The sequence below is a fragment of the Macaca nemestrina genome, chromosome 5, assembly GCF_043159975.1.
Source record: "Macaca nemestrina isolate mMacNem1 chromosome 5, mMacNem.hap1, whole genome shotgun sequence".
NCBI lineage: Eukaryota > Metazoa > Chordata > Mammalia > Primates > Cercopithecidae > Macaca > Macaca nemestrina.
This window is the reverse complement of record NC_092129.1, coordinates 27,079,267-27,107,231: the sequence shown is the minus strand read 5'-3', so window position 1 is coordinate 27,107,231 and position 27,965 is coordinate 27,079,267. Positions and strand designations below refer to the sequence as shown.

Genomic DNA, 27,965 nt, shown 5'->3' with positions numbered 1-27,965 from the left:
CGCGAGGCTGAGGGGCGGGTTGAGCTCTGTGCCGGAAGTGTCTCGCAAATAGTAAATAATCTCGGAAAGGCGAGAAAGGCGCTGTCTCCATCTTGTCTGTATCCGCTGCTCTTGTGACGTTGTGGAGATGGGGAGCGTCCTGGGGCTGTGCTCCATGGCGAGCTGGGTAAGGTGCTTTTTGCGGCCTCTGGGTGCTAGTGGGAGAGACTAAAGAGAAGGCGACCCGAGCCGGGGTTGGGTGAGCCCGGCGGGAATGTGGTGCCCCACCCAACAGGGAGTGCCCTCTCTGTCCCCGTTTTCTTCTCGTCTCCTCTCGTCACTCAGAGTTCGCTTCAGAGCTTTGGGTCTTGCGAAGAACTGATCACTGGCCGTAAGGTGTAGTGGCGATGGGAAGATGACCCAAATTGAGGAAGAGAACTAGAATAGTACCCCTCCCCCACCCCTGCTTGGTGAGCGCTGTCTCCCATTCTTTCAGGCCCCTTTTCATGGTTTTGTTTGTATCTGCCTAAGCCATCTCTACAAAGGTCTTTGCTCCTTTCCTTCTGTGGGGTACCCACTCTGTTGTCATCTCTTTCCCGGCGACCTCAGACTGCCGCACTGTCGTTCATGGATTCATGTCGCCCTCTTTGTTCTGTGGCGCAGATTATGATTAAAAAGTGCTTGTCGTCATTTGGGACCGCCTGGCAGTAATGTTAATTTAGTAATATTGTTTTTGAAACAAGTAGTCATAGCTCTGCCATGACTGTTTGAAGTGTCAATTTCAAATTTCAGCTTAAAATTGAAATTTCAGATGACACGCACATGTTTTGTGCCTAAAGACCAAATTGCCATTAGGCACAAGGCATGCGTGTGTCATCTGAAATTTCATGCTTAATTCGCTGTACATTACATTTTCATTAAAGGATTGTTAGAGTAAAACTATTTATAGTGGCAAGACTTTGGTCCATGTGGCATAAATTTATTTCAGTTTATTTAAAATAATCTCTGCCCCCTCCAAAATAGTAGGCAAAACATTGGCAGTGCAGTTAATAAAAGATATTTGTAATTTTAGGCGAGGTATTTGGATTCAAATCACTTTTCTTTAGTCTGGAATTTCTTAATTCTGTTTCTAACAATTGCTTTTCTGACTTCCCAAATAATTCCGTTATATATACTCTTTTCAAAAAGGTTTTCATATGTCTTGAACTAAAAATGTTGAATTTTAATCAAATAATGATGTGGAGATTATTACTCCAGCCAGTCTGTTCTCTTGATTACATGATATTTCTTCTTGCACGGAAACCTGGAATATTTTCTCTCAAGATATTAGAGAGTTTATTGACTTTCATACAAAGGCATATTTAGTGTAATAAACAGTTTTGAAAGCTGGTAATTGATTATCATGTAAGATTGTTTTCATCGGTTTTTATTGGAAGATGTTACGCAGTTTAATTTGTAATGTCGTATCTTGCCCACTTATGAAGTAGGCATGCTGTAGTTTTTTTTGTATATAATAGAGATTTAAAAGATGAGATACATGTTTTCCGTTTTACAGTATAGATCGCCACCTTTATTGATTAGAAGAATGTCCGTGATAAAATTGACACTACCTTTTAGTTTCTGTGTTAATAGCGAAGTAAATTAAAAAGGTAGCAGTGAGGCAGTTTTTTAGAGACGGGGGTCTCAGTGTGTTGGCCGGGCTGAAGTGCAGGGGATAGTCGTAGTGAACTGCAGCTTGGAACTCCTGGGCTCAAGTCTTAGTACCTCAGCCTCCCAGGTAGCTGGGACTACAGGCAGGTGCTACTGTGCCCGGTTTGGAATTTATTTTATTGTTTGCAGTTTCAGTAATCTTTTTCCCTTTTCTTCTTGTGCCTCTGTCTCTATTCATTAATTGTTTGATTTTAGTGCAGGCCGATAGTCATTGAAGGGAACCATCTCTTCCACATTCTTAACAGTTAATGTGCTCATTTACTTAGAGGTTTTGATGAAATTAAAATTTATTCAACTTTTCCAAAGTAACATTCAGGGCCTGCCGCGGTGGCTCACGTCTGAAATCCCAGCACTTTGGGAGGATGAGGTGGATGGATCACTTGATGTCCGGAGTTGGAAACTAGTCTGGTCAATATGGTGAAACCCCATCTCTACTAAAAATACAAAAAAATTAGCTGGGCGTGGTGGCACATGCCTGTAGTCCCAGCTACTCGGGAGGCTGAGGCAGGAGAATTGCTTGCACCGGGAGACAGAGGTTGCAGTGAGCCGAGATCATGCCACTGCACTCTAGCCTGGGCAACAGAGCAGGACTCCGTCTCAGAAAACAAAACAAAACAAAACAAAAAAAAACAAAAATTAGCCGGTTGTGGTGGCGCACAACTGTAATCCCAGCTACTCGGGTGGCTGAGGCAGGAGAATCGCTTAAGCCCAGGAGGCACAGGCTGCAGTGAGCCAAGATGGCGCCACTTCTCTGCAGCCTGGGCGACAGAGTGAGACACTGTGTCCAAAACGAAACAAAACAAAAAACAGACCAAAAAAAAAAAAGTAAGATTCAAATCATTAAATTAGATCAGGTAAGCCAGAATTAAAAACAAACCAGCCTCATTCGTTGTTAGTACAAGTTTCTGCAGGCTTAATCAAATTTAGTAAGATTTTTCCTTATTTGTAAAATAATTGTAGAAAATGGCTAAACTAAAAAGAGATAAATTATGTGTAATAGCACTGAGCAGAAATTGGAGTGTTAAATTGTTCACTTTTTGTTTGCAGCTAAGAGGCCTAGAATTAGATTGATTATAATCCTTGGTTCATGGCAGTATAATTTTTTATTCATGCATGGTTGTTTCTTTTTTCGATTGGTAATTACTTCAAACATTATAAACATCATACCAACTAATCCTATAACTACAATATTACCAATCACTAATACCTACTTACATGCTTTTCCCCATCCCAGTCTCAACATTGATATTAGTGAGTAGACAGAATTGATTTTTTTTTTTGAATGACTGAACCTTATATACAATACCTATCAAGATATTTAAGGTAGTTAAGTCGTTAAGAACTAGTGATTACTAAGTGCATATTTTTTGCCAACCTCTCCTAAATTTTTGTTAATACAGTGACTTGTTTTATAGAAATAATTTATAGTTGCTATGAATGGTCAAGCAATGCAGAGTAGAAGTTAAATAAAAATGTCCCCTCAAAATCTTCCTTCTCTCACAATGCATGGGTGCATTGTGTATTTGTATACACGTGGGTGGATGAATAGACAAAAGTACATTCTTAGGAATGGCAACATTTTAGGCATTTTTAAGCAAAGCATTGAAATTAATTTTTCTTGAATTTAACAAAAGAAAAAAAGTAATTCTTGAATCTTAACATTTGTCAAAAGAGTTTCCTAAAAAGATTCTTCTAAGGAGATGTTTCTATAGCAGTGATTCTCAACTGGACACAGTTTGGCTCCCCAGTGGGCATTTGGCAATATCTGTAGACATTTTTCATTGTCACAACCTGGGGTGAGGGGTGCCACTAGCATCTAGTTAGTTGGTAGAGGACAGGGATGCTGCTAAATCTACAATGTATAGGATAGCCCCCAACAACAAATAATTATTCAGCCCAAAATATCAATAATACCATGGTTAAGAAAGCCTGTTTTAAGTTTAAGAAAAACATTGTATAAAACATTGAAGTTGGAGTAAATTTTTAAGGACATTTTAATTTTAGATTCACTTCTCTGAAAAGTGGAATAAATCAATATTCACCCATTCCCCTAGTTCCCAGGGTTAATTAATTGTATGATTTTCAAATTTTTTAATTCATAATTCTGTATGTACATATTTCTCTGTGTGCTTAAGAAAAATAGTACCACTCCCATTTCCACCCTTTGGAGACAGTATTTCTTTTGGTATTTATTGCCACATTTCTAATTAACATACATATAGTGTATTCTTGATTTTATTTGTTTGTTTTAGACACTGTCTTCTAACTATGGAAGATGAAGATTTAGCAATCATCCCTTGATTTCAACTGGCCCTCATCCCTACCCCCACCAAAATCACATACACTCATTGATGTCCCCATAGCTTTCCATAATACTAAATAATTATGGCAAATGAACATTATTGTGACTATTTATATAAGTTTATATCTGTAAAGCTATAGTAAGCACTTAAATATTAGTTCTTTATTTGTGTAATGCTCTTCATAGGTCAGCCTTGTAACAAATATACAAAGACTTTTCCTTTCATGCACAAAATTTTGTGTTCATTGGTTTACTTTCTTTTCTTTTTTTGACAGAATCTTGCTCCGTTGCCCAGGCTGGAGTGCAGTGGTGCAAGCTCACTGAGACTTTGGCCTTCCGGGTTCAAGGGATTCGCTTGCCTTAGCCTCCTGAGTAGCTGGGATTACAGGCATATGCCACCACACCCAGCTAATTTTTGTATTTTAGTAGAGATGGGATTTTGCCATATTGGCCAGGCTGGTCTCATAACTCCTGGCCTCAAGTGATCCACCTGCCTTGGCCTCCCAAAGTGCTGGGATTATAGGTGTGAACCACCGTGCCCAGCCTATTTTCAGTGTGTTTAAATTATTTGACCTCAGACTTTTCCCCAGCTGTATGCATCTCTCAGATACATGTCATGATTGATCGAACCTTGGAGGTTATCTCTCCCAGAATCATCTGACCTGCTGTAGTCTGTAGTCACTGTTTTCATCCTGGATCTCACTTTATCCTCAAATGAGGATGTACGTTTCCTCTCTCTTAGGTTGAAACCCTTTTTTTCTTCATTGCTTGTTTTCTTGTGGTTGATGACCATGTTTTGGTGTAGTGCTCCTTGACAGAAGCACATAGGAGGTACACTTTGGTCATAGAATTCTATATTGGAAGTCATTTTCCCTCAGAATTTTGATGCTCCTTTGTAGACTTGCAGTGTTGTTGCTGGGTATTCTGAAGTCATTTTAGAACCTTTTCCTGTATGACCTCTCCATCCTTCTCTTCTCCACCAGTTAATTACATTTCTTGAGTTATTTAATTTTCTCACCTGTATTTTTTACATTGTTTTTCTGTTATTCAGATCATGTGCTTCCTGGACTGAAACTCGACGTTTCTTCCTTTCTGCTTTCCATCTCATTGGCTTTTTGCACTGCTTTCTGAGAAATTTCCTTGATTGTTTTCAGAACTTCCATTGAATTTTGTTTTTTAAGTTTTTTTATTGACTGACTGGACTTCTGTTGAATTTTTAAACCTCTGCTATGGGGGCGGTGTGCTCACGCCTATAATCTTAGCACTTTGGGAGGCCAAGGTAGGCAGATCTCAGTTGAGCTCAGGAGTTGGAGACCAGCCTTGGCAACATGGCAAAACCCTGTCTCTACAAAAAATACAAAAAAATTAGCCAGGCGTGGGGGTGTGTGCTTGTGGTCCCAGCTACACCCAGCACATCTGTGATCCCAGCTTCTGTGGAGGCTGAGGTGGGGGGATCACCTAAACCCAGGGAGATTGAGGCTGCAGTGAGCTGTAATCATGTCACTGCACTTTAGTAAAGGCTGCACTCCAGCCTGGGCAACAGAGTGAGACTGTCTCAAAAACAACAACAAAAACCTCTGCTATAACATTTTTAATTACCAGAGGTTTGTTTTGTTCTCTGTTTCACGAAGTCTTGCTTTGTCACCCAGAATGGAGCGTAGTGGCGTGATCTTGGCTCACTGAAACTTCTACCTCCCAAATCCAAGCAATTCTTAAGCCTCAGCCTTCTGAGTAACTGGGACTACAGGCACGCACCACCATGCCTGGGTAATTTTTGTATTTTTAGTAGAGACTGTTTCACCATGTTGGCCAGGCTGGTCTTGAACTCCTGACCTCAAGTGATCTGTCAGGCTCAGCCTCCCAAAGTGCTGGGATTACAGATGTGAGCCACCATTCCTGGCCTCTGTTCCATTTTTATAGCATCCTGTGTTTGTTTCATGGAAGCAGTCTTTCTCCCTTTTTAAAAAAATGTTTATTTTTATCTTTACGATGTACGCTATACTATATAATTAATATACTTTGTAAGTATATTAGAAATATTAGATTTTTTTATGCTTTTATGTTTGAATATAATTTCTTTTCAAGTTTCTCCTATCCACTCCACCCACTTTCATTGATCTTAGTGTTTTCCTCAGTATTCAGTGGTCAGTAGCTATTTGTTCATATTTAGGAGTGGGACACTCAAGAGCTTGGTGTAGGACTTGTCAGCTGTGACTACAGTGAAGTGATCTGGCTGAACCAGTTTATTGTGGAAGCCTGATGCAGATATTTATCTAGGGCTATTGATAGATCCAGGGTACACTTCCAGTCTCTAACCTGAGGAATATACTTGCATTGTGGAAGGCAAGTGAGGGAAAGAATGATGAGGTTCTTCACATTCAGTACATAAAATTTGATTTAATTTTATATTTTTAGTACGAAACCCCTTTTGTCAACTCTTCTTGGTGTTCCCCTGTCAAACCTCATGTTTTATCCTTTTCAGTTGGTTAGTGCAAGAAATGGAATGAAATCTGGGAGTCTTAACTACTCTTTGAAAAGACATTCAACCAATCATCTATTTTTACTCTACCCTTAGTACCGCTTACAGAGACTCCTGGTGCCACCAGTTCCTGAACTATTTGGGTATTCCGCTGAATGAATTGTGTTGCTTGTTAACTTTTTCCTTTGATAACTTAGAATTCAGCTTTCTCTGTTAAGGCTGTTACTACCTTGTACTTTCTACTTTCCAGATTTGTTCTCCTAGTTCTTTTTGACTTTTTTATTTTATTACTTATTTTTTAAAGAAAAAAAAAAAAACCCAAACCTTTATTTTTTATTTGATTGGGATTTCTACAGGGAACATAGGTAAATTAATATATTCAGTCTGCCATCTTTAACCAGAAACACTTTGTACTATCATTTTTATGTCGCTATTATGTTGTACCATAGAGACGTTGACTGGGGACATTCTATGTTTTAATAAGCCCTCCAGGTAATTCTGGTAGTTGTTACAGTTTGAGAACCAGTGCTCTAAACTTAAGTGGATGCAAAGCTCTCTACCAGTCCTTGGCTTACCATTGCTTTGCTCTAATTTTTTATTTTAATGTCATCTCCTAATTGACCACATTTTGTCATCAGTAGATTTTTCAAAAAGGATTTATGGGTGCCGGAATCTTTGGTTTTTGAAAGTGTCTGCTAAATTCTTGAGAGACATATAGTATACGAATTTCCTTCAGAACTTTGTAGTTATTTCTGTATTGTATTCTGTCTCATATCAGCCTGGTTTCCACACCCTCCCAAAACAACTCTGCACATGCATAGGTGATTTGTTTCTTCTGCCTGAGTAGCTGAAGAGTTTTTCTTTATTTTAGAAATTAAATAACCAGATAAGTCTGAGTTTAAATCTTTTATCACTTTTTTTCCTCTTCTCAAAAAGTAGTGTGCTCTTTTGATTTACAGATTATTTTTCCATCTAAGGAATTTTTCTTATATTAGATCTGTGAATATCCTTTAATTCATTTATTTAGGGTATTCTCTATTTTAAGGACTTTTTTTAGTTAAAGTATAATTTATATACAGTAGAATTTACTCTTTGTAATATACAGTTCCATGAGTTTTGACAAGTGCATCTAGTCATGTAACCATTTTGGAACATTGATCATCCTAAAAAATTGCACTGTCCTGTCCTTGGCAACCCCTATTTTCTGTCTTTAGGATTTTGCCTTTCTAGAGTGTCATATTAATGGAATCCTACAATATATAGTTTTTGAGTCTGGCTTCTTACGACTTAGCACATAATTCATCTGAGTTTCATTCTCCATATGTTTTTATTGTTAGTATTGTTTTTGTTTGGATATACCACAATTTATCCATTCACCGTTTGAGGAGCCTTTCTAGGTTTTGATGATTACAAATAAAGTAGCTATAAGCATTCCCATAAAGGTTTTTTTGTGTGTGATTATAAGGTCTTATTTCACTTGAATAAATATCTGAGTGTGGATTTGCTTATTCATACAGTAAGTGCATGTTTGACTTAAAAATAAGAAACAAACTGGTTTCCAAAATGGTTGTACCATTTTTCATTCTCACCACCAAAGTAAGAGAGTTCTAGTCACTCTGCATTCTTGTCAGTAGTTGGTATCAGTTTATTTCCTTTTAGCCGTTCTAATATGCAGGTAGTAGTATCTCTGATTTTAATGTACGTTTCCCTAATAATGATATTGAGCACTTTTTCTTTGCTTATTTGCTGTCTATATGCCTTTGATTAAAGTATCTGTTTAAATATTTTGCCCATTTTTTAATTGAGTTGTATGTTTTCTTATTACTGAGTTTTTAGAGTTCCTTTTATATTCTGGATGCCAATGATTTATCACATACCTCACTTGCAAATATTTTCAAGTTTATGGCTTGCTTTTTCATTCTCAGCAGTGTGTTTTAAAGAGCAAAAGTTCTTAATTTTAATGAAGCCCAATTCATTTGTTTTTCTATTGTGAGTCCTTTTTTTTATATGGTATCCAGGAAATCTTAATTTTCGTATATGGTTTGATTATGGCTTAAGGTTAACTTTTAAAAAAATGTATGAATATCCAGTTATTTCAGCACCATTTATTAAAAAGATTATCCTTTCCATAGTGAATTGCTTTGGTATCTTTGTCAAAAATCCTTTGATCATATTTGCATCAGTCTATTTCTGAACTTCATTGTGTTCTGCTTACTGTGTCCACCCTTTTCCCTGTATCACTCTAATTACTGTCACTTTAATGCTAGTCTTGAAATCAGGTAGTGTGTCTTTTAACTTTGCTCTTTTTTCAGACTTGTTTGAGCTATTCTAGTGTTTTTGCCTTTTCAGCTAGTTTATTTCTGTAAATCTGATATTGGGATTGTGATTGGAATTAGACTGAATCTATAGATAAGTTTGGAAAGACCTGATATCTTGAAAATAATTGTCTTCCAATCCATGAACTCTGTATATTTTGCCATTCATTTAGGTCTTTGATTTCTTTCATCAATGTTTTGTAGTTTTCATTATTTGAGATCTTTTCTATGTTTTGTTAGATTTATAACTATTTTCTTTTTGTTTTCAGTTGTTACTAATATGTGGAAACATGATTGATTTGTGTATATTGACTTTTTAATCATGTGACTTTGAAGAGTTAGTTGTAGTTGCATTTTTGTAGGTTCTTTGTGGGGTATTTTTGTTGTTGTTGTTGTTTGTTTGTTTTATTTTGTTATCATCCAGACTCAAGTGCAGTGGCACTATCATAGCTTACTATATCCTTGAACTCCTAGGCTCAAATGGTCCTCCTGCCTCAGCTTCCCAAATTGCTGGGATTACGGGTGTGAGCCATGGTTCATGGCCCTCTTTGGGATTTTCTATGTAGACAGTTGTGCTACATGTGAAGGGGGCAGTTTCGTGTCTTCCATTCCAATTTTTATGTTTTAGTTTTTTTCTTACCTCGTTGTATTGGCTGGGACCAATACAACTTGTTTGATATCTTACGGGGAAAGCATTCAGACTTCCATCATCAATTATGGATGAGAGCTATAGATATTTGTAAATGCCATTTATCAAATTAAGGATGTTATCTTCTGTTCCTTGTTGACAGTTTATATCATGAATCGGTATTTAATTTTGTCAAATGGTTTTTCTATATCTATTGAGATGACCATGTTTTTTCTTTAGTCTGTTTTTACGGTCGAGTTCATTGGTTGATTTTTAAAAGTGGAACCAACCTTGCTTTTCCAGGCTAAACTCTACCTGGTCACAATATGTTACCCTTTTTATATACTTTCATATTGTTGTTTTTGACTTGCTAAAATATCATTAAGAAGTTTTTGTTTATGTTTATGAGGGATATTTGTCTGTTATTTTCTTATGATGTCTTTGGATTTAGTCTCAGTAATTCTGGCCCATTTTTTTAAATAAGAAGAATGTATCTATTTACTGTTTCTTTTCTTCTTTTGTATGCAAATCCAAATTTCTGTCTGGTATAATTTTCTTTCTTGGAGGATTTCCTTCAACATCTCTGGCAGTTTAAGTCTGCTTGTTTGGATTATTTTGTCTTTTCTATTCCTGAAAATGGTCTTTATTTCGCCTTAATTTTTGGAAGATACTTTCACTGAGTACAAAATTCTGTTTATATATTTTTTCTTTCAGTACTAATTTTAGGCTTGAACCGTTTCTTACTAGAAGTGTGATTTATTTCTTTGTTCCTCAGTTTATAATGTACATTTTATTTTTCTGCCTACTTTTAAGATTTTTCTGATTATTACTTTTTTAAAGTAATTTGATTATGATGTGACTTGGTGTGGTTTTCATGTTTATTTTGCTAGGGCTTTGTTGAGTTTCCTGGATCTGTGAATTAATAGTTTTCATAAAATTGGAAAAATTTTGGCAGTTACTTCCTCAAAAGCACCCTTGTATCTGTTCTCTCCAGTTCACTTCTCTCCAATTGAAGTTCATCTCTAATTTCACTTATATTAGGCTATTTAAAGTTGTCTCACGACATTCCGATCTTCTTATTTTTATTTCTTTTTCATTTTGGATCATTTAGTTTCTTATGTCTTTAGGTTCATTATTAATCTTTTCTTCTGTCTTGTCGATATTTAGGGGGCTTATTTTGTCATCTGGAGAAGTACGATATGGGTCTTAATTTTAAATTATCTTGCATGTCTGTCCGTAACATGATCAAGTTTTCCTCTACCTCCTTGAGCATGTGAAATAATACACTTACAAGAATACTACAGTGCCCTATTTATAAATGATCTCAGTTATCTGTATCATTTCCAGGTTGATATTGACTGATTGATCCTCATTATAGGTTGTATTTTTCTGTTTTTTGCCTGCCTGCTAATTTTTTGTTAGCTGTCCAGTGTAAATTTTTCCTTGATCAGTGCTGGATATACTTTTATTAAAAAATATAGATATATTATTGGGCTTTTATCTTTTGACTTGGGTGATTTTACTTAGAGACAGTGTGATCTTTTTATTTGCCTTTAGGTTTCGTTAAGTGCAACTAGTGCAGCCTTCAGTTTGATGGCTGATTTTTTTCCAGTATTAATTGCCTTCTGATATCTCTACCCAATGCCTCATGGATTACAAAGTTTTTCACCTCTGGGTGGTAAAATTCCCAGACCCTCCCTGCAGTGGACGTTCTCCCCAGGCAGAAATAAGGGCCGGTCAAGGTGGGCCACGCCTGCAATCCCAGCACTTTGGGAGGCCAAGGTAGGCGATCACCTGAGGTCAGAAGTTTGAGACCAGCCTGGCCAACATGGTGAAACCCCGTCTCTACTAAAAATACAAAAATTAGCTGGGTGTGGTGGTGTACGCCTGCAATCCCAGCTACTCAGGAGGCTGAGGCAGGAGAATCCCATGAACCCGGGGTGGGGGCGGGGAAGGTTGCAGTGACCGGAGATCGCACTACTGCACTCCAGCCTAGGCGACAGAAGGAGACTGTCAGTCGATCAATTGGTAAAATAAGGGCCAGTCATAGGGCTCACATTGTCTCCTCTTAGAAATTACTGCTTGACATTGCCCGTTGTTCATTGTCTGAAAAACTTGTTTTTTCCATTGTTTAAGTCAAGAGGATGAGTCGGGTCATGGTTTCTCCATCTTGACCTGAATTTATAGTGATTATCCCAAGCCTTTTTTCATCAGTAATTTTATTTTTACCTATGTCTGTTTTGTTTCTTGATAGTTATTAGTTAAGTCTGTTTTTCCCCTTCTCATTTCTTTAGCCCTTTGATTCCCACTTTCCATTGTGTTCTGTTCTTATTTCATTTTTAAGGTCTCCTTTTTTAAAAAAAAAATATTTTTGTTATTTTTTTATAGCTCAAATGAAATACTGGTAGAGAATTTCCTTACTGGATTATATTTATTTCAAACTGAATTCTTCATATGCCTTATATTTTCTTCATTCCTTTTTCTGAGGGGAGATGTTTATGTTTAATTTTTGCTAAAGTATATTTACATAGTTGCCATGACATTTATTTCTGTTTTGTGGACGTTTAATATAAAGCAGCTTTATTCTTACCTTATATTGGTTGGTGTAGTGCTCTAGCTGGTATCTAAGACTGTTTTCCCCTAGAGTTGTAATTCTAGGCCTGGAAGATCTGGTTCATCCACCTTCTAGAAGTCTGACATCTCAGCCCAGGTTATGGTATTATGAGAATATTTACTCTGTGGCTTTCTTAGATACTCGTAAATACTCTGTACCAGTGTTCCTCTCTCCTGGACAGGAAGATATTCTGTTCCCTTGGGAGCATGCTGCTAGTTTAGTGCGGTGGTCTCTGTTCCCTTGGGAGCATGCTGCTAGTTTAGTGTGGTGGTCACTGGAGAAAGTTAGCTAGCCCCAGTTGTATTATTATCCTTTTTGGCTCACTCTAGTTGTAGTTTTCATTATCACTATCACCAGGTCAAAAGAAGGAAAACATATCAATTCACTTTTTTTTTTCCTCCCTGGATGTATTTGAGAATCCTCAGAATTTTGTGTATTCTTCAGTCTAGTATCTGGGGGCTAAAGGGCAGGCGCTGGAGGTGGTGGGTTTAGCAGCTGTGCTACTCATGTATATTCCATTTCTTTTCTTATTTAAACTTTGGTTACTACTGATGATTTTTTCCCCCTTTTTGTTTTAGCTGATTTGTTCATTTTACCTGTCATAGAGTCCAAGGGCTTTTTTGTCTTTACTCCTTCTTAGAAGTTGCTAAGTTTTGTGGTATATAGATAATTTATATGAACCAAATACCTTATGTCTCTTGATGTAATTACTTTGAGTCTTTTTTCTTTTTTGGATAGAATGTCAATTTTCATTGTATCATTTTAAGATCTACTGATTTACTGGCTTTTAATAATATTTTTAATAATATTCTTTTTCCCAGATACCATGTTTGTGTGGAAGTGCCCCGTGTTTGCTATGCCGATGCTGTCCTAGTGGAAACAACTCCACTGTAACTAGACTCATCTATGCACTTTTCTTACTTGTTGGAGTATGTGTAGCTTGTGTAATGTTGATACCAGGAATGGAAGAACAACTGAATAAGGTTAGTCTCATTTCTTATTTATTGATTAACTGAGGCTATAGGGTATATATGTATATAAATAAAACTGATTCAGGGATATTGTAAACAGATTAATATAGAATATGACAGTATGTAATCCTAGTTGTAGTTTATAGTCTTTTAGGAAAAACAAAGATAATATACCTTAGCTTGTTAAGTTCTTTGATGGTGGTACAGGAAATGTACTGTGGTAATACACAGAAGTATAATTTTAATCAGGTGTCAGAATCTCAGTGGGTGATGGAAAAAAGGATATTCTAAGAATGGTTAGAACTTTCATATACAAAGATTGAAAAATAGCATAATGAGTATAAAAGAGCTTTTTGAGCAACGTATCTGTACTTTAGGAAGATTAATCTTACAATTAATAAAGTATAAAAGTCAAGCAGTTAAATATGGAGGCTGTTGCAGTGGTATAATCAAGAAGAGAATAGAGGACCTGAAGTAAGATTTTCTGGATGTAAAATTGACTGAACCTGGCATTGAAATATTGGCAGTGATGGAATCATAAATAACAACCAGGTTCTGATCCTAGAAAACTGGGAGAAAAGTGTTGCTATTAACCCAGAAAGAAAAATTTTTAGAGAGAGTCAGGTTGTGGAAGGAGATGGGGAACATGTAATAAATTTAGCTTCTAACATGTTGACTTGGTGGTATTGTATCATGTACGTGTGTATATTTATATATATATATATATGTCTTAGTTCAGGCTGCTATAACAAGAGTGTCATAGGCTGGGTGGCTTAAGACAACAAAAATTTTCAGTTTTGGAGGCTGAAAGTCCGAGATCAAGGGGCCACTATGGTCAAGTTCTGGTGAGGGTCTTATTCCTGGTTTACACACGGTCATCTTACATTGTTGAGAGAAAGCAGCAGCTCTCTTCTATCTGTTTTTATAAGGGCATTAATCCCATCCTGAGGGCTCTACCCTCATGATTTAATTACCACCCAAAGACCCCATCTCCCACTATCCTCCCATTGAGGGTTAGGCTTTTAGCATTTAATTTTGGGTAGACACAAACATGAAGTCCATAATAATATACAGCAGCAAGTAGAAAACATGAAGGAATTTAAAAGAAATCACAGCGGCTAGAGACTGCCTTGAGGATAGAAATTGAATGTTGAAACCATGGCATCATATGCTGAAGATCATTCAGAGTGAGCAGAGCTAGAACTTTGCCAGAATCTCTTACTTAAGGGAGTTAGTGGAGAAAGGAAAAACTGGGAGGGAAGGGATAACAGAAAAAAAAAAAAAAGTACAGGTTCTAGGAAGAAAGTTTTAAGAATGACAGGGATAGTGTCTATATAAAAATGGGATTAAGGAATGTGATTAAGCAGTAGCCTTTGGATTTGAAAACTAGTACATGACTAGTGTGCTGAAAAAGCAGTTCTTTTTAGAGTGCTGGGACTGGAAGGAGTGGGAGGAAATAATTTATTCTTACATATATGAATAATAGATGTATTAATAGTTTTGAACAGTAGTCTCAGAAATAGCACTTACACTACCAAAACAAGTATATCACGCTATTCAAGTAGAATGCAAGTTTTTAAAATGTAGGATAAATCTGTAACTCAAAATAACCATCCAGCATAGAGTTGGTATTATAGTTTATGATTTGCTCAGATGGGGATTTAACTCTTTTTTCCCCACTGGATGTGATTAAAATGTATCAGACTCATCTTGAGTACATATTCATCATAAATTGTAAAGCAAATTCCAGTTTTCTAGACGTTTACTTAAACTATTTGATTACATGTAATTTTTACTTTTACTTAATGAAAAAATGATGGATCAAACCCTTTTGTTTTTCTAGATTCCTGGATTTTGTGAGAATGAGAAAGGTGTTGTCCCTTGTAATATTTTGGTTGGCTATAAAGCTGTATATCGTTTGTGCTTTGGTTTGGCTATGTTCTATCTTCTTCTCTCTTTACTAATGATCAAAGTGAAGAGTAGCAGTGATCCTAGAGCTGCAGTGCACAATGGGTAAGTTTTCAAATAAGCTTCAATATAAAAGCCTGGGTAGCTTCTCATTGGTAATTGCCAGTTTATCTAAGGAAACCTTAAGGTAAAATAAACTTATACAATTTGCAGAATTACTTTATTCGTGAATGACAGGGTGAGAAAATCTTGTTTTTACTGGAGAATGTCAGACTTTGGATATTAAATAATAGCTATAATAACCTCTGAACCACAGTGTTTTATATTTTCATCCTAAAAAAGAGACTGTGTTATATTTGTGACTACTAAGGGAATAGCTATTTCTCCTCCTCCTCTTAACTTTTGGTGGACCAATCCACTTGCATGGAACTCTCAGTTCCCTAGACCCAGAGAGCAGATTTTTCTAGGTTGGTTGTATTAGACTACCCAGAAAGAAACTTCAGGGTTTATTTATCATCTTCCTTCATATAGAGCACTACCTCTGGTACCCTTATTTAACTGTTTTAATATCTGCTGTTGCTTATCTAGTAACATGTGCTACCAAAGACAAAAGGAATAAACAAGTAGAATATAAATATTAATGAGAAAATATGTGACAGGTTGATTATCTTTTATTGTGTTCCTTTAGTCATTGATTATTTTGTTAAATTATTAGAGTTTTAGATGGAGGCATTTATCATGTGTTTATAAAAACTATTCATTTATACAGTTCACCTTATACTTTGATATATTATCCCACTTATGTGAATAAGCCTGTGAAATGGAACTAACATTCTCGTTTTTTCATAATGAATTAGTGAGAAATACATCTTTCTCAAAATGGTCTTAAAAGCAGTTTATATAATTGTTGTCTTTTCTGATAATCAAGTGTATTAGGTTTCTCTAGAGGGACAGAACTAATAGGATAGATAGATATATATACAAAGCGGAGTTTATTAAGTATTAATTTACATGATCTCAAGGTCCCACAATAGGCCGTCTGCAAGCTGAGGAGCAAGGAGAGCCAGTCCGAGTCCCAAAACTGAAGAACTTGGAGCCTGATGTTCAAAGACAGGGAGCATCCAGCATGGGAGAAAGATGTAGGCTGGGAGGCTAGGCCAGTCTAGTCCTCACTTCTTTTTTGCCTGCTTTATATTCTAGCCCTGCTGGCAGCTGATTAGATGGTGCCCACCCAGATTAAGGGTGGGTCTGTCTTCCCCAGCCCACTGACTCAAATGTTAATCTCCTTTGGCAACACCCTCACAGACACATCCAGCATCAGTACTTTGCATCCTTCAATCCAATAAAGTTGACACTCAGTATTAACCATCACAAGTCAGTACTTTGCATCCTTGAATTCAAGTTGACACTCAATATTAACTATCAGAAGTCTACCCATCGTCAACTTGAACCCGAATACACCTCCTGAGACCATACATAATCTGCAAATGAAGACAAAAATAAGGTCAACTGAAAACACACCAGTCCCCAACCCAGATACTATTACATAGTTAACAATACTTAAATGCTGATGTGAAGTCAGTAAATCTTATGTCACATGATAAAGGAGAAAGGAAATGAAAATATTTTCTTAGTACGAGTATATGCATGCATGAACATGTTTTTGACAAAACGAGGAAGTACTCATGACAATTACAGCCCTCATTTCTGCAGCTGGACATGTGGTCGTAGCTGGTATTGATGATTGCCTTCTGCTACCCATTCTTTATTCCCTTTGCCTTCAGCAAGCAACTCAGCAGGTGTTTTTTTCCTGGTGGAGTGACCCAGTGATCTCCATAAACGCCTGCTTTAACTGGGGGACCACAGTGATGTTTTGGGTACCCTGGAATCAATGTCAACTCAGAACCAGTGTCCAGTAGTCCCTGAAATGTCTTATCATTTCCCTGTCTTTTCCAGCCATTTGCTCTGATGCTTCCTTTAGCGCGGTCTGGGCTTTAATCCATTCCTTTCACATTTTGACTTGCCTTTCTTATCAGATTTTTTTTTTTGCTTTGTTCTTTCCAATTGGAAAGATCTATAATATAAGCTTGGGTTCATGGTAATGGTTAATTTCACTCTCTCTCCAAACTAAGTTATCTAAATATGATGATTACCTTGTTTTGTAGTTACAAATATGGCTACACTCCAGATCATCATAATATCCTCAGAAAGAAGTAGACCATTCACATAAAGAGTAGCTGTTTGTTAAGATGCAGTTTAATGATTTCATATATGAAATTATTTGATGAATGAATGTTTATTAATAAAAATTATGTTTCTTTTTGTTTTAGATTTTGGTTCTTTAAATTTGCTGCAGCAATTGCAATTATTATTGGGGCATTCTTCATTCCAGAAGGAACTTTTACAACCGGTAAGAAATCCTTTTTAAGTTGTTTGACGTTGATATTTTATAAAGGAATCTGAAATAATTGTAACCTGGAACTATAACTCTAATTGTTCGTCTTTTTGGGTGTATATATGTGTGTGTGTGTGTGTGTTTTCCCAGTTGGCAAAATCAAGATGTTCATATAAAATTTTATTTTCCTTTTTGTGTACTGTGATTTTTAAAGGAATTGATAAAAATAAAACTAACCAATCACTTATGTATGCGTTTTTTTCCCTTTCAGTGTGGTTTTATGTAGGCATGGCAGGTGCCTTTTGTTTCATCCTCATACAATTAGTCTTACTTATTGATTTTGCACATTCATGGAATGAATCATGGGTTGAAAAAATGGAAGAAGGGAACTCGAGATGTTGGTATGCAGGTAAGCTTTTGTCGCAAAACAACTTCAGTATAGTTGAACTTTGAAGTCAAGAATAGATATGTAGACCAGGTAAATCACTTAGGATTTTTATGGTCTAATTTCCTACGAAGAGGTATTTAATTTAAACTCAAAATATCACATTGTATCAGCAACTTGGTGATCAGATCTTTTAGCAGGTTAACTGGGAACATAACCCAAGAACCGGGAAAGGATCCAAAAGAACCTGAATACAAAGCATGTGCACTTTATAGTCTAATTTTCTAGCCTACAATGGGTTAAAGGTAAAATATTAAAGGGAAGAGGATTGCTAGGAATAGATAAACACACAGTGATACAATTCATAAACAGCAGCAAATAAAAATATAAAAAGCAACTTGGACGTTTTATATAAGTACAAAGGATGCTTTTATGTGCATCAATAACAACTAAAGGAATTCCTATAGTGATGTAATTAATGGTTATTTTTAATGATGAGGTCGAGTTCTTTGGGGTTATACTTGAAAACAGATATCACAATTCAGATGCTTACAGGACCAAACCAGGTAACAAAAATGAGCGAACAGGAAGACAAAGTTTAAGTGCATAAGTTTCGTCCAAATAGTAGGGACTACAATGAGTTCGAGAGTATGAATGCCCCATCTAAAGTGCATTGCTACTGCTCAGCTCCATTTATTAGTTGCCTTGTGGGAATGTGAACTCAGTATTGCTTGATTTTTCTAATGTTTTTCAAAAGAAGTCATAAATCTGGATTTTCATTCTAAATGACCTGAGTTTCAGCTAAAAAAAATTTTAAATTGGAGTGCAAACCAAATCCGTTTCTGCTGGCCTAATATTCTTCTCACACAACTAATTTGTGGTGGTTGATCTCAGTGGTTCAAGTTAAAATAATTTGGTGCTCAAAGAAACAAGCTTTAGTCATTTGGAAATTTCACTTACATTGAATACCTTGTTCTCTAAATGCAAAATCTAATGCAAGGGTTTCTGTCTCTTTTGTTCCCTGCTGTATCCCCAGGGCCTGGAACGCAGGCATTCAATAAATATTTGTTGGATGGATCCCCTGTCAGTGAGGCAAATCTACATAAATACTTGTATATTAAGCACATATTAGCATAAAGGCTAAACAACTTGTATATGTTGAAATTTACATAGAAAAAGCATAGGTTGACTTATTAAATAATAATGACTTACCTTTGCATAATATGTATCTTTTAAGATTTTAGTTCATGAGGAAAAGCATCATTGTTATGAGGGCTTAACATTAAGAATGAAAACAATTTTCTTAATGCCCTTGTTTACAACTGAGTGATAATGGTTTTTTAAGAATCTTAAGTAATATTCCTCTTATAGTTATTTTTCTTTATTTTGAAAATAATGGCTAACATGTAAACATAGTTTATAAACTCTAATATAGATATTACTAATAAATCATATTAGTTTCTTACTAACTTGCCATCCTTGCAAATGTGTAATAGTGAGATATGTGTAAAAACTAGAATTCTTAAGCAATAAAGGTCGGAATTAATTTTCTTTCCTGCTTTTATAAGCCTTTATAATGCTGACAATGTTAGTTGCTTAAAATATATTTTTTGACAAAATGACAGATTGTTTATAAAACAGGTCCCATTTCTAATTGCTAATATTTCTGATAAAAAGCTAATTATCCAATTATATTTCTTTCACAGCCTTGTTATCAGCTACAGCTCTGAATTATCTGCTGTCTTTAGTTGCTATCGTCCTGTTCTTTGTCTACTACACTCATCCAGCCAGTTGTTCAGAAAACAAGGCGTTCATCAGTGTCAACATGCTCCTCTGCGTTGGTGCTTCTGTAATGTCTATACTGCCAAAAATCCAAGTATGCCCTTTAAAGCATTAGCTTTTATGAAGCTTGTACCTTTTTAAGTTTTCAAAAATCTAGAATGATGTCTAGAATATTTACCTGTGTTGCTTAATATATACATGTATGTATTATTTTTTTTTTGTAGGAATCACAACCAAGATCTGGTTTATTACAGTCTTCAGTGATTACAGTCTACACAATGTATTTGACATGGTCAGCTATGACCAATGAACCAGGTGTGTTTTGTTTATATTATGTGTTTCTAAAGGTTCTGCAGTTGTTGTTGTTGTTTTTCCAGAAATTGTCTTTTGGTGAGATTAAATTACTTAAAAATTAGGCTCCCAGAGGAATAAAGTATGAAAAGTTTTCATCTTTGATGTATTACTATTTCTTCCCTTAGTTTCTTCCATCACTAACAAAATTATAAGAAGGTTACATGTATACCTAAGAGAAATTGTGAGTTCATTTTCAGAGCACCACAATACAACAAACATCACAGTAAAGCAAGTCAAGAAGTTTTTGGTTTCCCAATGCATATAAAACTTTTGTTTATTTTACACTGTAGTTTGTTAAGTGTGCCATAGCATTATATCTAGAAAAACAATGTACATTCCTTAATTTGAAAGTACTTTATTTCCAAAAAATGCTGACAGTCATCTGAGCCTTCATCGAGTTGTAATCTTTTTGCTGGTAGGAAGTCTTGCCTCAATGTTGATGGCTGCTGACCGAACAGGGTATTGGTTGCTGCAGGTTGGGGTGGCGGTTTTTGTATCTTTAAACTAAGACAACAATGAAGTTTGCCCATTGATGGACTTTTCCTTTCACAAAATATTTCTCTGTAGCATATGATGCTGTTTGATGGCATTTGACCCAGAGTAGAGTTTCCTTCCAAATTGGAGTCAATCCTCTTAAACCTGCTGCTGCTTTATTAACTAAGTTTATGTAAATTCTAACTCCTTTATTGTCATTTCAATAATATTCATAGCATCTTCATCAGGAGTAGATTCCATCTCAAAAAACTACTTTGTTCATCCATAAGAAGCAAATCCTCATCATTCAGGTTTGATAATGAAACTGCAGCAATTCAGTCACATCTTCAGGTTCCACTTATTAGTTCTCTTGCTCTCTCTACCATATCTGTAGCTACTTCCTCCACTAAAATCTTGAAATCCTCAAGTCATCCATGAGGGTTAGAATCAGCTTCTTTCAAACTCCTGTTAATGTTGATATTTTGACATTTTCCCATGAATCATGAATGTTCTTAATAGCATCTAGAATGGTGAATCTTTTCCAGAAGGTTTTCAGTTTACTTTGCCCACCCAGATCCATCAGAGGAATTACTCTATGGCAGCTATAGCCTTACAAAATACATTTCTTAAATAATAAGATTTAAATGTTCAAATTACTCCTTTTTTCCATGGGCTGCAGAATAAATACTGTGTTAGCAGACATGAAAATATTAATCTCCCTGTACATCTCTGTCAGAGCTTTTGGGTGACCCAGGTGCATTGTCAGTGAGTAGTAATGTTTTGAAAGGATCTTTCTTTTAGCAGTAAGTCCCAACAATGAGCTTAAAATATTCCATAAACCATATTTTCAACAGATGTGCTGTCATCTAGCCTTTTTTCTATTCATAGAGAGGCTGAATAGACTTAGTAGAATTCTTAAGGGCCCTAGGACTTTTGGAATGGTAAATAAACATTGGCTTTCTCTTAAAATCACTCTCTGCATTAGCCCCCAACAAGAGAGTCAGCCTATCCTTTTAAGCTTTGAAGCCAGGCATTGACTGACTTCTCTATAGCTATGAAAGTCCTAGATTATATCTTCTTCTAGTAGAAATCTGTTTTGTCTTTTTTGAAAATCTGTTGTTTGGTGTAGCTGCTTTCTCTTTTCTTATTTTTATTTTTTTGAGATGGAATTTCACTCTTGTTGCCCAGGCTGGAGTACAATGGTGAGATCCCCACTTGCTGCAACTTCTGCCTCCTGGTTAAGCCATTCTCCTGCCTCAGCCTCCTGAGTAGCTGGGATTATAGACTGTGCCACCACACCCAGCTAATTTTGTATTTTTAGTAGAGATGGGTTTCACCATGTTAGCCAGGCTGGTCTCGAACTCCTGACCTCAGTTGATCCACTCGCCTCAGCCTCCCAAAGTGCTGAGATTACAGGCGTGAGCCACCACGCCTGGCCAGTGTAGCTACTTTGATTAATTTTGTTGGCTAGATTTTCAGGATGACTTGCTGTAGCTTCTGCATCAGCACTTAGGTTCACCTTATACTTTTATGTTATGGAGACAGTTTCTTTCCTTAAACCTCAAGAACCTACCCCATCTAGTTTGAAACTTTTCTTCTGCTTCATTATCTCTCTCAGCCTTAATAAACTTGAAGCGAGAGATAGGGCCTTGCTCTGCATTAGGCTTTGGCTTAAGGGAATGCTCTGCTAGTTTGATCTTCTATCCAGGTCACTAAAACTTTCTCCTCCATATCAGCAATAAGACTGCTTTGCTTTCTTATCTATCATTTGTGTGTTCATGTTCACTGGAGTGGCACTTTTAATATCCTTCAAGAACTCTTTCTTTTCTTTGCATTCGCAACTCAGCTAACTGGCACAGAAGGCCTAGCTTTTGACCTATCTCAGCTTTTGGCATGATTTCCTTACTAAGCTTAATCATTTCTAGCTTTTGATTTTAAGTGAGAAAACTTGAACAGTTAGAGGCCATTGCAGGGTTGTTAATTGGCCTAATTTCCATATGGTTGTGTCTTGAAATAGGCCGGAGGAGAGGGATAGAGACAAGGAAATGGCTGGTTGGTGGAACAGTCAGAACACACAGAATGTTTGTTATTTCACCATCTTATATGAGTGTGATTTGTGGTGCCCCAAAGAAATTACAACAGTAACATAATAGGTCACTGTAGAGAGATCACCATAACAGATTAATTAATAATAATGAAGAATTGTGAAATATTACGAGAATTAGCAAAATGTGAAACAGACACGAAGTGAGTACATACTGTTAGAAAAAATGGAACCAATAGACTTGTTTAATGCAGAGTTGCCACAAACCTTCAATTTGTAAAAAGAACAGTATCTGTGAAATGCTAAAAAAAAAAAAAAAAAAAAAAAAGGAAAGCACAATAAAACAAGGTATGTCTGTAAGAAACTGGTTGAAATTATAAGGAAGGTATCTAATTTGCATAGAGCGTATGATCGTTGTATATAGAAAGATAAGCTCTTCAAATTCCTCTTGTTCAATTGTGAACAGTGTAATTTTTTCACATTATTAAATGACTCTTCTAGCCTGTGACTACCTTACAATTGAATTTGATAATTGGGCTTTGTAATGCATCTTATTATAGACTAGTTATATTGCATACCATGAGAATAGAATATGGTGAAAGGAGACAAATTAGAATAGACAAAAATTATTACCTATTAAAAGAAAGAAAATGATCTCTTTTCCTAAAAAATTTATCTGATGTTACATGACTCTCACTGAGTTTACAAACTGAAGGTATTTTATCATGGGTACTTTATACCTTGGAGACCAAGATTTTTTTTTTTTGTTTTTTGTTTTGATGTATTACAGAAAGATTTCTATTTTTTTTTCCAGGTAAGTGGTTAGAAAAAAATTACTAGTAATTTGCTTTAGAGAAGGAAATAGCCTTACTTAATTGGCTTTAAGATAAGAGTCATTTTCATTAGTAAGATGGAGTTTGACAGATCTGGCTTTGTGGGAGAAAAATACGTATTTTAGATACTGTAGTGAATATTTCACCAATCATACTTTCTTTTATTTTATATTTTATTTTATTTTATTTTATTTTATTTTATTTTATTTTATTTTATTTTATTTTATTTCGAGACAGAGTCTTGCTCTGTCGTCAGGAGGCTGGAATGCAGTGGCGTGATTTCGGCTCACTGCAACCTCCGCCTCCTGGGTTCGAGTCATTCTGCCCCAGCCTCCCGAGTAGCTGGGACTACAGGTGCACGCCACTACACTCAGATAATTTTTGTATTTTTAGTAGAAAAGAGGTTTCACCATATTGGCCAGGATGATCTCGATCTCTTGACCTTGTGATCCGCCCACCTCGGCCTCCCAAAGTGCTGGGATTACAGGCATGAGCCACCGCGCCTGGCCTACTTTCTTCTTTATAAAAGAATAAAACGGAGTAAGCAAGCAGTAGGTTGTTACACCTTATTGGGTAATTCCCCCGAGGCATTTGCTGGAGTCCTTATAACTGGTTTTTGTGTAAGCCATCTTGCTTTTTTAACAATGTGCTGTATCAAATGGATAAGCTTCATAAAGTCCATTTCATAATCTCAACATATGATAGAAAAGCCAGTGCATTGTGGTTTATAGTCTCTGAATTTTCTTTCTAAATCTACTAGAATTATACTAACCTTGGAAAGGTCATCTATATTCCTGATGGTAGAGGTAATTCTCTCTCAGCTCTGACATGTTGTTGAAAATTAAATGATTTAACTTTTCCAGGTACTTCTATAAAATCAGAATTGTAACACTTCAGATGTCTTATTCATAAGTACAAGGTGTCTTCAGTTATTTTTGTTATACTGATGCCTTTTCCAGCAATTGTTTTTCAGTTTGCAGGGGTATAGAGAGTTAAACATAACTTTTGTTTGCTCTGAAAGACATTTTTTTAATATATTCTAACATATTAATTTGACTTTATGTTACAGAAACAAATTGCAACCCAAGTCTACTAAGCATAATTGGCTACAATACAACAAGCACTGTCCCAAAGGAAGGGCAATCAGTCCAGTGGTGGCATGCTCAAGGAATTATAGGACTAATCCTCTTTTTGTTGTGTGTATTTTATTCCAGGTAGGAAAAACTATGGAATTTTTTTCTTTAAACAAGAAGTCTAGCTGTTTGTTTATGAATCATTTCTTTTAAAAATATACTTTTCTCTCTCTCCTCCTAAACTCTCTTTCATACAGCATCCGTACTTCAAACAATAGTCAGGTTAATAAACTGACTTTAACAAGCGATGAATCTACATTAATAGAAGATGGTGGAGCTAGAAGTGATGGATCACTGGAGGATGGTGACGATGTTCACCGAGCTGTAGATAATGAAAGGGATGGTGTCACTTACAGTTATTCCTTCTTTCACTTCATGCTTTTCCTGGCTTCACTTTATATCATGATGACCCTTACCAACTGGTACAGGTATTTATATTTCATGAAAACTCTGGATGTGTGAATTCTGATGGCATTTTTATGATTCTCTTATGAAACCATGATGTGATATGAAGTATTTTTTTCCTCTGATAATATTTCAAAATGTACAGCTAAATGAATAGTGAGATTAGCATGAGAAATGCAATCTTTACTTCCTTGCTTTAACAGTAACTGAAACATTGAAATAGTTCCAAATCTTGGAGAGGTTAAAATAAAAATTTTCATGAAACTAATACTTTTTTTTTTTTTTTACAAAATCCATGTTGATAGGGGATCTAACATAACGTTGATTTTTTTCAAATCCTGTAAACATAGTGAAGTAAAGGATACATCCTTTTTTCTGTTTTGTTTGAACTGTTACTAAAAGCTCTGAAAATTTTTAAATTTAAGTATGAATTCATTAACATAGATAGATTCTTAGAATTCTTACAAGCTACAATTGATGCTTTTTCTTTTTTATCACTTCAAACTTAATCCATAAATCTTTTTCTTTTAAGAGGAAGGTAGTGATTTGTAGTGTTTTCATTTTTGAAAGTTCTGGTTTTGTCCAGATGACTACTGAACGATTTGGTCAAAGATTCAGATTGAACTATGTGGTTGGGGAAGTTTTGTTTTTAATACCTTTTTAATGCATAATATTCATAAACAGTTTGTAAGAAGGCCTTCAGTATCAGCAAAAGATGGAGGAAAAAGATTATTCTTTGTTGTATTTCTTTGAGTACAGCCTTTACTGATTTTTATTATTGAAAATAATAAATGTTTTTTAAAATTCCTACACTGTTGCGTATTCAGCTATAAGGATCCAGCTGGTTCTTAATTCAGATCCTTGGCTGTCAGATAGCAGTAGATATTAAGGCTTTATACCAGAAGGATTCTGGTGTATTTCATTAACTCAAAAATCAGTTAAACTTGAGATATACTTCCTTTCCAGTCTCTTAATTCTTTCTGTTTTTTAAGGAGATGTCTCTGAGTCATACCAGTCTCTTAATTCTGAGAAGGCAGGGGCGGGGGGCGGGGTGGAAATCAGGTGAGGAGTTCCATATACACTTTGAACAATCTTATGTAATAGTGACATCTCATTTATCCAGAGGTCACATTCAGTTTCTCTTCTAATAACATGGCAGACATGCATAAAGTGCTTCAGGGATTATGCAAAATAACTATTTCAGAGGCCTGTGTACTTTACTCCATTAAAGGAAATAACAGATTTTTACCTTCACACTAGCAGTGTGGAAACAAAGGGAGCAGATTAGATGCAGCAATGATATATCTGAAATCACAAACTGTGTACAAAGAACACTTCTGAATTAATGAAGCTTCGTAGCTTGATGGCTGATAATTCAACCCACTTGCCCCTTTTTAATAATTTTCCCTGAAATTTTAGGTATGAACCCTCTCGTGAGATGAAAAGTCAGTGGACAGCTGTCTGGGTGAAAATCTCTTCCAGTTGGATTGGCATCGTGCTGTATGTTTGGACACTCGTGGCACCACTTGTTCTTACAAATCGTGATTTTGACTGAGTGGGACTTCTAGCATGAAAGTCCCACTTTGATTATTGCTTATTTGAAAACAGTATTCCCAACTTTTGTAAAGTTGTGTATGTTTGTGCTTCCCATGTAACTTCTCCAGTGTTCTGGCATGAATTAGATTTTACTGCTTGTCATTTTATTTGTTATTTTCTTGCCAAGTGCATTGATATGTGAAGTAGAATGAATTGCCGAGGGAAAGTTTTATGAATATGGTGATGAGTTAGTAAAAGTGGACATTATTGGGCTTATTCTCTGCTCTATACTTGTGAAATGAAGAGTAAAAACAAAATTGCTTGACTATTTTAAAATTATGTTAGACCTTAAGCTGTTTAAGGAAGCATTAAAGCAAATGTATGGCTGCCTTTTGAAATATTTGATGTGTTGCCTGGTAGGATACTACAAAGAACATGGCTTATTTTAAAATTTATACACAAGTCACTTAAATGCCAATTGTCTGAAAAATCTTAGGAGATTTTACCCTTGATACGGGACTTACACAGGTAGGGAGTGTTCAGTGGACAATAGTGTAGGTTATGGATGGAGGTTTGGGTACTTAATTGAATAATGAGTAAATAATCTTACGTGGGTAGAGATGGCCTTTGCCAACAAAGTGAACTGTTGTTTGTTTTAAACTTATGAGGTATGGGTTCAGTGGAGATGTTTGGAACTCTGAAGGATTTAGACAAGGTTTTGAAAAGGATAATCATGGGTTAGAAGGAAGTGTTTGAAATTCGCTTTGAAAGTTAGCTTTGGGCCAGCATGTTAGCTCACCCTTGTAATCCCAGCACTTTGGGAGGCTGAGGTGGGTGGATTACTTGAGCCCAGGAATTCGAGACCAGCCTGGATAACATGGTGAAACCCCATTTCTACAAAAAATAAGCTGGGCTTTGTAGCATGTGCCTGTGGTCCCAGCTACTGAGGAGGCTGAAGTGGGAGGATTGCTTGAGCCCAGGAGGCAGAGGTTGCAGTGAGCCAAGGTCACGCCACTGTACTCCAGCCTGGGCAACAAAGTGAGACCAAAAAAAAAAAAAAGGATTGAAAATCAAAGGAGGCAAAATTTTGACAGGGAAGGAAGTAACTGCAAAACACTAGGCTTTAGTAGGTACTTATCTAAAATCTAGTCCAGTTTTCTCATTTTAAAAAATGAAGACACTGAAGTACAGACTTAAATAGCTCAGATAGCTAATTAGGAAGTTTCAAGTTGGTCAGTAATAGCATTCTCTCTGACATTTAAAAATAATTTCTATTCAAAATACTTGCATAATTGATTTTACACCTCATTACTGGTGGATAATTTATGTGATATGCATTGCTGGTGTCCAGCATGACCCATAAACAGGTCAGAAGAATGATCGAATGTTTTAGAATAAACTCCTGCTTATAGTATACTACACAGTTCAAAAGATGTTTAAAATGCTTTGTATTTACTGCCATGTAATTGAAATATATAGATTATTGTAACCTTTCACCCTGAAAATCAAGCAGTATGACAGTTTAGTTATTTGTATGTGTCACTAGTGTCTAATGAAGCTTTTAAAATCTACATTTTCTTCTTTAAAAATATTTATTAATGTGAATGGAATATAACAATTCAGCTTAATTCCCCAACCTTATTCTGTGTGTAGACATTGTATTCCACAATTTTGAATGGCTGTGTTTTACCTCTAAATAAATGAATTCAGAGAAAGTG

At 36.0% G+C, this 27,965-nt stretch overlaps 1 protein-coding gene across 1 annotated transcript; it reads left to right on the top strand.

Annotated features, from left to right (window-relative positions):
* The first annotated feature begins 11 nt into the window (after positions 1 to 11).
* LOC105465528 (serine incorporator 1) lies at positions 12 to 27,965 on the top strand. The gene is made up of 10 exons (XM_011713973.2): positions 12 to 166; positions 12,849 to 13,010; positions 14,842 to 15,011; positions 17,237 to 17,316; positions 17,573 to 17,710; positions 19,393 to 19,562; positions 19,693 to 19,783; positions 24,243 to 24,387; positions 24,504 to 24,734; positions 26,131 to 27,965. The coding sequence occupies exons 1-10, from the start codon at positions 128 to 130 to the stop codon at positions 26,264 to 26,266; spliced, it is 1,362 nt and encodes a 453-aa protein (XP_011712275.1). The 5' UTR covers positions 12 to 127; the 3' UTR covers positions 26,267 to 27,965.